At 42.9% G+C, this 11,978-nt stretch overlaps 1 protein-coding gene across 1 annotated transcript; it reads right to left on the bottom strand.

Moving 5' to 3' along the window:
- Positions 1-637: 637 nt before the first annotated feature.
- Positions 638-7,447, bottom strand: BMP10 (bone morphogenetic protein 10; the record flags this gene model as incomplete). Its single annotated transcript, XM_081254104.1, has 2 exons — positions 638-2,391; positions 7,114-7,447. The coding sequence occupies 2 exons, from the start codon at positions 7,445-7,447 to the stop codon at positions 1,454-1,456; spliced, it is 1,272 nt and encodes a 423-aa protein (XP_081110230.1). The 3' UTR covers positions 638-1,453.
- Between the last annotated feature and the right edge of the window lie 4,531 nt (positions 7,448-11,978).

Raw genomic sequence — 11,978 nt, 5'->3', positions numbered from 1 at the left:
AGTGGGAAGGATGGGAAGGCTACAGGGTTTCCATCATGGGGCAAACCTGATTTCCAAATTCTGGCTTAGCTTTCAAGCCATTTGGTTGTGTGTCTATTTATTAATTCATTTATTTAAATGTATTCATTTCGACTCTGGTTCTCTTTTTCTTACACTTAAGTATTCTTCATGAACAAAACATTTTATGTATTAGCAACTCAACTAAATAAAATATCAGGGGGAAATCTAGAAATTAGAGCACTAACTCCTTTTATCCCAAGAGCAAATGCTTTCAGGTGTCCTCTTCGGGCTCAAAGCAGGGGCAATGAAGGCCAGGGATGATAGGGGACACATGAATGGGAGAAGGACACAAGGTGCTCAGGCAAAAAAGAGGGAGGGAAGGGAAAAGGTGGAAAAAAGCAAGAGCAGAGGTTCAGAGGCAAAGGAGAAATATGAAGAATTGAAGAAAAATAGTAAGAAGAGTCCAACAAACAGATCCCTTCTGATTTTTCTTCCTCTTGGTCTTTGTTAATTTTATTTTGTCCAAAATACTTAACTCTCCAATTAGAACTGCTTATAATTTTACAAACACGTCCTAGGACAGCATCTCTATCCTTTGCCCCTCCTCCCCTAAGAGTCCCTCCCACCTCCTGTACCCTCTGCAGCCATAAAGGCCAACACACATGGCCTTGACTTCCTGTTGCCTTAGGAACAGATGAAGTCCCCTCTGTTTTCCTTTCTTGACCAGGCACTGCCCTCTAGAGCACACGGGTCCCCCGTGGGCTCATTCTTTGCTGTTGTCCCTTAAGGCCACTGCTCCTTGAAGCCACTTGGTTTCTGTATCAAATAACCCCTCCCCTCAAACATGCAGCCTCCTTTACCAGGCCCTGCTGCTCTGAGTAATAGCAGAAACTCAACTGACAAAAGCTACCCCTACATTTCCAGTAGTATTTCAGAAATGTAATACTTCCTAGGATGGTTAAATTCCTGGTGCAAATTATCCTGATGGAAATACTACTTAGAGAAGAGGTGACCAAGAACATCCCACTGTCTTTTAACGTATACACATTTGATTGGGTTATGCACGTGTGTGAGTAGAATCTGCCTCTATAGAACCAAAAGGATTTTATAAGTTTATCTATGTACACATATACATACACAAATATCTACCTCTCTCGACAGTGTTTTTCTGCTTAGGGATGTTGCTTTCGAATCGGCCTAAAGGGCAAGTAGTGTGGGCTTGCCACTTACTATTAGAGATGGCATTGCCAAGAAATGGCAAGTCCAAAGAAACATAGACTGGAAGGGACTAGACTGTGGAGTAAATTATGCATTTCCTCCAACAAACTGACCTGTCAAATTCCCTAAGGCAGCAAGCTTCTATGATCTGTACACCCTTATTAAATAATCTCATTAAATAGGAGCACAAAATATACACATTTACAGTTATTAAATAAGCCACAGGACTCCTCTTCTATCTACAGCCACACTCAGAGACGGCCATGCCCTCATATTTAAACTTGTAGGTGACGACACCTTTGTCTAAATAGAGAATGGAGATGGGCTCCAGCTTGGTGGGCACACAGCAGGCTTTGGAAGCCTTCTGGGAATTCTTGAGGTGGACCAAGGCCTGGATAATCGCATGCTTTGTGGGGGTGAGATGCTCTGCCAGGGGGTAATTGCAAACACCACGGCATTCGTAGGCTTCGTATCCAGGCGGGGCGATGATCCAAGAGTCCCAGCCAATCTCCTTGAAGTCGATGTAGAGCGGGGTCCTCTTGCAGTAGTTTCCTTTTGCATTCCTTCTGATGCGGGCAGTGGAGTCATAGATGATGTTTGACCTCATCTGCAGCAAAGCCTCTTCCCCAGGTCCGCTGGAATAACCTTCCAGTCCCAGGTTGTCCATTTCCGGAAGTTGCTCGTGGGCAATCATTTCATTCAGTTCCTCCTTCCACTCCTTCTCACTGCTTTGGTCATCAGAAAACACGACAAGCAAAGGGACATGCTTATTCCGGGTACTAGTGTCTATTTCCAGTTGTCCCCTGCCAGCATCCTCTATTTCATGTTTGCTCTCAATGTGAACCTCCAGCTGGTGGGTGGATGAGCCTGACTTTTGCCAATGCCTGATGGCATCGGTGACATCAAAAGTCTCCCACTCACTGATGGTTCCATAGATCTCCCCTGACACCAAGACCAGCATGCTTCTTTCACCCTCACGGTCCCCTTTGCTCTCTAGTACTTCAAAAATGGTAATTTTCCGGTCCACTCCTTCATATATCATGCGATCTCTTTGCACCAGGGTGTACAACCTGAGTTCAGCCATGATGACCTCTTCATGGTGAGGGATGGACACATTGAAGAGGAGAGGGTATTTTCGGAGCCCATTAAAACTGGCTGGTTGGGAAAACAGATCTGAAAAAAAAAAAAAAGAAATCACATTTGCTGTATGTTACAGAGAAAAACAGATGCTTATTTATTCAATAAGAGCGCCTGTCCATTCAGGAGGCTTGATATAGAGAGAATGAGGGAAAATCAATGAAAACAAACACAGTGTTAGCATTCTCTAAGAGAGAATACTGAAGGTCAAGGGTAGAATGCTAGACTGAGTTAAGCTGCCAAGACTAAAATGGAAAATGGCTGCCTCATGAATGAGAGAAAACGCACCCAGCCTTGTTTGCGTAGCTTATCGGTCACAGAATTATAGACCTGGGAGGGACCTTGGAGATTGTCCAGGCAAGCCCCCAATTTTTCTAACCAGTGAGGAGCTATCAAATGAGACACGTGTGGTGGTTGTTTTTTTCTTGAAGCTTTTCAGTGACGAGGATGTCATGGCTTTTCATATTTGTACTTGTAATGGATGGAGACCCTCACATAGTCGGGGTCTACCTGAAAATTATCCATGTAGACCAGAGGTTGGTAAACCTAACCCACAGGCCAAATCAGGCCTGCCACCTGTTTTTGGAAATAAAGGGTTACTGGAAAAGAGCTTCACCCGTTCATTTCTGCATTGTGTTTGTGACTATTGTTGCACTACAATGGCAGAATTATATAGTCTCGACCAAGATCATATGGCCCACAAAACCTAAAGTATTTACCATCTCCCTGGCCCTTTACAGAAAAAGTTTGCTGATGCCTGCTTTAGACAACAAAGCCTGACAAGGTCAACAAGATAGGCATGACACTAAGGGGGTCACAGCAGTTGAATTTGGGGTTTGTGGTCCTCCATAAGGAAGAAGCGAACCTTGGGGATAGATTGGTTGCCTTAATTTTGTACTCTTAGCACCTGGCATGGAAGTGCAGCACATAGGAATCACTCAGAATATTTATGAAATAAAACTGTAAAGGTCCTGTAGTCTTAGAAGCACACCTCCAAATGTTATTAAGTTGACTCCCTATCTAAGAATTTTATAGGCGTCCAAATCTCCTCTACACCGGTCCCAGGTAATACCTGTCTACAAGGATTCCCCGAAGACATCTGTCATCAATCAAAAATTTCCATGACACCAAAGATGCTGAGGACCACCAATTGAGGGGGTCGCTATCATCTTTGGCAGTCTTTTCCTAATTGTATATCCAATTCATGATTTCAGTGAGGTCCTTGTTCCAGATTGTACTTTTAAATATTTTTCTTTAACTTGATATTATTGTTTTTATACTAACTTCCTCTTTTAGACTTGTCCTAAGCAACTGTATTCATGAAATGAGGGGTTCAAGATGATAGTTATGTGGATTTTTTTCAATCCACTTTAATAAAAACATGTACTGATTTCACGTGATTCACAGCTTCCTCTGGGTACCACCTAAAATCATCTCACACACTGTCAGTGAGAATTACAGGTCAGTGGAATGAATTTAAACTCTCTAGCGTGGCTCACAGAGCTAGCTATAATTAGGTCTTAACCTCTTGATCCAGTCATAGCTCCCATTCATCCCCGACAGCATGGAACATTGCAATTTATCAATTAATATTTGTAGAAATACTAAACAAAGTCTCCTATTTAAAGTAGACTGATATCTTCACTACTTGCCAAAACACTCCTTTGCTTTACTGTATACTGCACCTTTGGATATGTCCTTCTGACCCTTGGAAAGCTCTACCCTCCATCTCCATCTATCTAGCTGTGAGCGCTCCCTATGGGGCCCTCCTTTCTTCACCTCCCTATCTGGGAGCCCACTCCTCTCTGGGTAACTTGAGTATTTACCCTCTATACCTCTCCTTTGACCTTGCCATTTACATCCTTGATTTTCAGTTGTCTATACGAATGGATTTTTCCCAACTAGATTGTCATCCTACTGGCATGTACCACAGTTTAACCTCCCTTCTATGCCTCCAATCTACCATGATGCTTTAAACAGAGGTAGCACTTTAAAAATATTGATGACTTGATGATTCTGGGCATCAGACCGAATTGATTTATGGGCATGACATATGTCCTTAATACATCAAGTAATATGGTAGCTGTCCCCCGCCCCTTATAGGAATGGAGAAAACTTGATTCCCCTTGGACAGGAAACATGAGAAGACCAAAAGTAGAGGAATAGACTGGTTGTTCCATCCATTAGAAAAATGCACAATAAAAGCTCACTGTAGTGGGAGGAAGGGTTTACCAAGGAGCACAAGGACATTTTTGGTGGTATGAATATGTTCACTATCTTGATGGTGGTGATGGTTCCAATGGATGTTTACATATGTCAAACCCTATCAAATTATATGCTTTAAATATGTGAAGTTTATTGTTTATGTCCATTATACTTCAATAAAGCTGATATAAAAATAAGTTCACTGTGCATGTGCAAATATAGTAATAATGGAGGTGTTACACTTCAGGCAAGGGAGCTAGTGTTTGCTGAGCAAATTTCATGTGCCAGGTGCTTTGCAAATTGTTTTATTTAGTTCTTACAATAACCCTATAATGTTGGTATTGGTATTCTGTTCATTTGATTCTGGAAGAAATCAAGCCTTAGTGCAGAAAACTGACCTCCCCAAGATGACAAGGAGAGGTCAAAGCAGTGGTAGGAAATAAATCATGCTTTTTCCACCTTGAAGCAGCACTTGTTTTCCCCTGTTAGTTAGATTTGGAGGAGGTTTTTTTTGTTGCTGTTGTTTTTTTTTTTACAACTTTATTGGAGTATAATTGCTTCACAATGGTGTGTTAGTTTCTGCTTTATAACAAAGTGTATCAGTTATACATATACATCTGTTCCCATATCCCTTCCCTCTTGCATCTCCCTCCCTCCCACCCTCCCTATCCCACCCCTCCAGGCGGTCACAAAGCACCGATCTGATCTCCCTGTGCTATGCGGCTGCTTCCCACTAGCTATCTACCTTACGTTTGGTAGTGTATATATGTCCATGCCTCTCTCTTGCTTTGTCACAGCTTACCCTTCTCCTGGAGGAGGTTTTGTTTTTTTTTGTTTTGTTGGTCTTTGTCTCCTAGGGAGTTGCACTGAGCAAACATAGAGAATCAAAGAAAAACAATAACAGCCAACAGGGCGAATCCAGTGCAGGATTCATGACCTTGGGCTGTGCATTTTCACCAGTGGACTGGCAGAGGTGTGGGCAGCTGGGTTGTCCACTGAGAGGTTTGCTCCTACCCTCACTGATCTTCAGTAATAAGAAGCTCTGAAAACTCCATTTCCTCACCTGGACCATCCAAATCCTCCACAGAAGTGAGAACTGAAAAACTCCTATTTTCCCCAGGGATGAGAATATTTTCCCACCCACACCCTGAGCCAGCCACCCAGGGATCCGCACTCAGAAACATTAGGAAGGCTTCCCAGGGAAGGAGGATGTTTATTTTCAATTCAGACTGACCACAGAAAGAATCTGTAATTTCCGCTTGTCATTTCCATTATGTTACTAAATGTTACAAAGTCACATTTCCAATATGTTACTAAATATTTGAAAGTTTGGCAGTCACCTAAATTTTAAAGGCAAATAGTATCTCCAGGACTGAGCAATACCTATTCAACATTTCCCCCAACGCCTAGAATTTAAGGAATTCATTAGTAACAACTGACATTTGTTTAACACTTCATAGCAAATGTAGTACTTTCTTACTTGTAACCTCTTTGAAATTGCTCAGTTGTGTTACGTGGGTATATTGTCCCCAATTTACAGTTGAGGAAATTCGGATTCAGAGAAATTAAGCTAATTATCCACATCTACTAAGTCAACCCTGTCTGAAAAATCCAAATCTTGAGCTAAATCTTGTCACCACCTTTTTGCTTTCAAGAATACTTGGCCAACATCTATCCAAACCCTCTTTTGTACCTGGTTAATGACTATAAAAGCATAATTGGTAAATATGAAAGAATTAGTCATTTTGGACCCACAACTTTTACCATAGATATTAGAAAAAATTTTTCTTGATTACTTGTACCATATTAAATAAAGGATTAACTTGCTAAGTCATTAGATTTAGTACCGAATAAAGATCTGGGGGCAGAAAACACACTTTTCCTGCTGATATTTAAAGCTTGTACATTGCTCTTCATAAACGCACAGAATAAGCTGGCTCATTAATTGGGCCATGTGCACTTCCTGGAAACTATAAACAGTGCTTCAAGGATATACACGTCACAACAAACAAAACAAAACTCTAGGAAGAATCTCTAAAATATGTTTCCAGCCTGTTTGAACATTTCCTAAATAAGGTCACAAAATGGAAACTCACCCAAAGTTTGAGCGAAACGCAAATCACAACTTTCTGTATTTTACCTATTGTCATCATTTTCATTCTATGTAGACGTTGACAAATTTTGTAGTCTATTAAAAGCTAAACAGAACTGAGCCCTATCTGGAAAATGACAGACAAAGGTACAGTGGTAGACCAACATTAATATTTTTTATTACCTGCTGTCCAAATTGAAAATTTGCAAAGATCCAATTATAATGTCAAAATGGTAGACACTTCATGGCGTTGGATTAAAAGATATTCTTTAATACCTTTTAATAGTATTTGGAAAATGACCACAAAAACGGTATAGACCAAAATGTGTCTTGTTCTGGGGTAACTGTGTACACACACCCCTATATAGATGTTTTCACCTTTATCATTTCCACGCATTGTAAATTTACTCACAGCTTCTAAAAACTCGAAGCCAAATTTGATCAGTAAAATCTCCACTTACCTTCATTCTTGAAACTCCTAATGATGTTGGCAGATGGCATGGAGGTCCTATCTGTTGCAAATTTGTTGTAGAGTTCCAACATGTACTCTGGCGGGTCAACCTTGGCTGCATCCTGCATCGGGATGTCTGACAGGTTCAATGTCTTGAGAAACTCTTTCTTCATGCTCTGTAGCAGTGTGTTAAAGTCGACACCATCTTGCTCTGAGAAGACATCATCAAAGAGGGGCATATCTTCTTCCAGAGGCGACTGCTCCAGGCTCATGATGGGGCTGCCAGAAACCGAGTGAGCCACCAGGCAAGAGAGAGCACACAGCTGCAGGGCCAGGGAGCCCATGACTGTGCTCCAGCCCCCAGGCCAACCCAGGAAGGTTTAGCGCTCCTGGGCTCTAAGTGGCAGTTTTATCTTGCGGAGCGTAAATGTCTCGTGTCACTAGAGACAAGTTTGGAAACTTCCCCTCTCTCCCTCCCCCTACCACTCTTCCTCTCCCCCCCCCCAAAATCAGGTTGCAGTAATTGGATAACAAAATCCCCCATAGGGGCCTAGCCTTTCTTATCTCCCTAGTGTAAACTTGTGCACCAGATTTTGTTTCTATCTTGCAATCCTTTTTTCTTTTAATGAGCATTTTGTAAACATTTCCACATTCTGACACAGGCTGAGAGATAGGACAATTTTCTCCTTGCAAAGGCTCTGCTTCTCCTCCTTTCAATTCACTTCCTTTTGGCAGAAACACCTAATTTCTGCTTTTACGCTGTTCAGTTTCACACATGCATATAATAGACATGGAGTCAACACAATACATGTCAATGGTGATATGTATTAATGCGAGTGATGGGGCTTTCATACTCACATAAACATTTCTGAAGAAAGACCAAATCTCCAACATTTCCAAGTTAAGCTAACAGATATAAATGAACGTAGATAAATCTTTACAAGCTGACATTATTAGAAACAGGAAAGTATAAATTTCATGAGCAATAGCCTTTTTGGTACAGATTCGATCTGGCTAAAATGGCTTTTGAAAAATAGGGCAAGTGCTTCATTATCACAGCAACTAAAATTTATTAGGTGCTTTCCTACGAACAGGCATTGTACTAAGTGCTTTGCATATATCACCGAATGTGCTTCCTATAATAACCCTATTATTATCCCCATGGCATATATGGGTCACTAAGATTCAATAAGTTGCCAGAGGTCACAAAGCTACAAAGTGATAGAGCCAGGATTTGAATCCAGGCAGTCTGACTCTTATGAAACAAGAAAACAATCAGGCCTTTTAACCAGGGTTCCCCTAGTCTGGGGCACAGGCGGTTTAGCCAGATTAACGAAGCTGCAGCCCAGCCCGTCTCCAGGGAGTCCATGGTCAGTCCAAGGCAGGCGACAGTTTGCAGCTGGGTGTGGAGCTCAGGACCTTCACCTGTGTGATGAGTTATTAAAACGACCACAATCTCTGCCGACTCCATCTTTATGGTTAAATCAAATTGACCATCAAACGATTCCAGTAAAAGCTTGGCAAACAAAGGTGAAAAATGCCAAATGCCTTAATATGAAAAACAATGGGGCTTCCCTGGTGGCGCAGTGGTTGAGAGTCTGCCTGCCAATGCAGGGGACACGGGTTCGAGCCCTGGTCTGGGAAGATCCCACATGCTGCAGAGCTACTGGGCCCGTGAGCCACAATTACTGAGCCTGCGCGTCTGGAGCCTGTGCTCTGCAACAAGAGAGGCCGCGATAGTGAGAGGCCCGCGTGCGCACTGTGATGAAGAGTGGCCCCCGCTTGCCACAACTAGAGAAAGCCCTCGCGCAGAAACGAAGACCCAACACAGCCATAAATAAATAAATAAATAAATTAAAAAAATATCTTAAAAAAAAAAAAAAAAAAAGAAAAACAATGGTGGAATTGATTGTGTGTCTGGTGTAGGGAAAGACAAATCAAGGTCATCTCACTTTTCAACCCTAATTAGTGGCGGTAGCAGCATGCTGTGGTCAGGGTGATTCTGTGGACAACTCCAGGGGGTACTTTTCCCGCTGAGGCATTGGGACTGGGGTCTCTCTGACCTGTTCAGTGCACGCCCTGGTGCTGAGTTCAGAGGGCTGCATCTATATATTTGGTGCACTGGAATATTCTCTTAGTTTCTGAGTTAAATTTTCCTATGTTTACCCCAATAGGATAACTACAGTAGCTCCCCTTTCCATTTTTCCTCTAGGCTCCCTAAGTTTTATAGTCATCTTCTGATTCATCCCCTCCTAAAATGCAAATTTTTACAGCAATTTTTTTGAACTACCAGAGAAAGAGCTGTATGTTAGGGGAAAAAAAAAGCCCTCCACAAAATTGTTAATTTGTTTAATAGATGTGGATTTGATTCAATGTTCTGTTTCAGTGAAAGCTTCTGCTCCTACAATAAACAGACAATCGTAGACTGAAAATAGATTACACCCTGAACAGGTCCACAAGTGAGTGAGTCCAAGGGCCATAACCCATCCTACAGGCTTTACCGGAGGTTCCCAACAGCATACCAGCAGGGTCCTTGTATCACACCCTGCATCGAAACAAGCACCCGTTTATCTTCATACACACACACAGATGTCAACGCACACTCTAAAACTCTGAATGGCAGGCATGTGCGTGTAACTGCCACAAGACAGCCGAGTAAGTGGTAGTACTTATAACCCGGGCGTGCTGGTTTCAGAGGTCGGAGGAGACACGGGCATCCCACCTTGCAGAGCTCTGGTTCTGTACATTCTCAGGGCTAGGATGTGCAACTGTGATTTCCCTGGCTTCCCTGTGCTCGGTGTTAGAGTAATGATGGGGTTAAATATTTGGACCAGTTTCCCCATCACAAATGTCTACATTTTTGGTTGATTTAAAGATAGAATAGGTGGACTTCCCTGGTGGCGCAGTGGTTGAGAGTCCGCCTGCCGATGCAGGGGACACGGGTTCGTGCCCCGGTCCGGGAAGATCCCACATGCCGCGGAGAGGCTGGGCCCATGAGCCATGGCCACTGAGCCTGCGTGTCCGGAGCCTGTGCTCTGCAACGGGAGAGGCCACAGCAGTGAGAGGCCCGCGTACCACAAAAAAAAAAAAAAAAAAAAAAAAAAAAGATAGAATAGGAAAGTGTCTATAACCACATCTCAATGCCTCTGACTTCTTGAAATGAAACGCAAGGTCCTTATGTTCCTCACCTGTGCTGGGCGAACAAGGCAGGAGATTGGACTTTAGCCATGAAGGAAGGGAACACAACTTCCTCCCTCTTCTAGGTCACAGGCAATTTACATTTTAGCTGCAGAGTCTCTTTATTCCTAGGATTTTCTCTAGCTTTTTCTGATGACTCTCCTATGACTCTAAAAAGTCCAAATATCTCCACATTCCTTCTTCATTTGATTTTTGTAGACATAATCTATTCTATTACTTTGCAGGTATGATAATAAAAATGGTTAGCAAGCTATATAACAGGTTGCAGCCAATTAAAGAGATACTAGCAGGATCCCAGCGGCCCCAAGCTTCACCCCTAAAGCTCTGGATCCTGGGGAGATTGGGCTGGGATGCTGGGGGAGAAGCTTGAGCAGCAGCTATTTACCAACCCGTATGGGATTATTCTGATATTTTAGCACGACATAGTACTGCTCTACTATGTATAACAGGTGAATCGAAGTTCTGCCAAAAATTCCCCAGCCAGAGCTCCATAAGCTACATGCAGTTAGAATTTGCAAGCTCAACATGAGGATGATAGCTTGCTCTGATCATTTCCTTGCTTGCTACGAAATCTGCTCTCTGGCTGCCCTCTTTCTCCAGCCCAGATCTTGCCCACTGTTCCCAGACCTAGGAAACCATCCAGGGGTGCCTTTGTCCCTGGGATGGGTCTTTTCTCCTCTGATATGGTCTGCCCAGCGCCTTCTTCTAGTATTAGACGTTGTCTTGACAGTGGCATTTCTCATTAACTCCTTAGGCCAGAGTCCACATTCTCAGTAGGAGAAGTGTTCCTTTGCCTCTACTGACCCCTCAGTATCTAGGTTACAGCTTACCCGAGGCTTACCAGTGTGCCAAGTGCTTCTCATGCCCTGACACACAGGGGCCAGCCCCTCAACTCAACTTCTCCAAGGCAGGTGATTTCAATAGACCCTTAGCTCCTTCCTTTAATAACCTTCCACGTGATCCCTTCATTCTCCAATAAGGCCTAGAGTGTGAATCATCATCAATAATTGTTAACAATTTTTAAAAATTCAGGCCTTTGTCATAGTCCTTCATTCAACAATTTCTTGTGTGTACCTACTATATGCCAGGTATGGTTCAAAAACAAAATTTGAAGAAAACAGACCCCTGACTTGGGGAGTTTACTTTTCAGTTGGAGGGAGAGAGACAATAAGCAAATACACAAATAAAGCGAAGTGTCTGTTGGGTAGTGATAAGTACGGTGGGAAAAACAAACCAAATCAAGGGGATAGGAAGTGCCAAGGGAGAAGGGGGTTGCTGTGTCTGTCAAGGCCTCGCTGGTGAAGGTGAAGGAGTCAGTCATGCAGGCCCATGAGGGCCACAGAGTCAGGGCCCTGCAGGCAGAGGGAACAGCCCATGCAAAGACTCTGAAGAAACAGCATCCTTGGGAGGCTTAAGTATCAATGGGAAGGTCAAGCTTGTTATTGGAAGTCAAGCAAGTGGGAGTGCTACAGTACATGAGGCCCAAGAGGAAGTGGGCTGGACCAGCTGGAAGGTCATGGATCTTTTTTGTTCAAGAGTCGTACTATACAAATACACAGTTTGCCTCTTGTTTTTATTTTTCACTGAACGTTTCATCTTGAGGGTTTTTCATGTTGTCAAATAGTCCATTTACAACCATTAATTATAATAATTGCCCAACTCCATTGGGTAGAATTC

Source organism: Mesoplodon bidens (assembly GCF_964165515.1).
Source record: "Mesoplodon bidens genome assembly, chromosome: 14".
Taxonomy (NCBI): Eukaryota; Metazoa; Chordata; class Mammalia; order Artiodactyla; family Ziphiidae; genus Mesoplodon; species Mesoplodon bidens.
The sequence above is the reverse complement of the archived record's forward strand: the minus strand, read 5'-3'. Positions and strand labels throughout refer to the sequence as shown.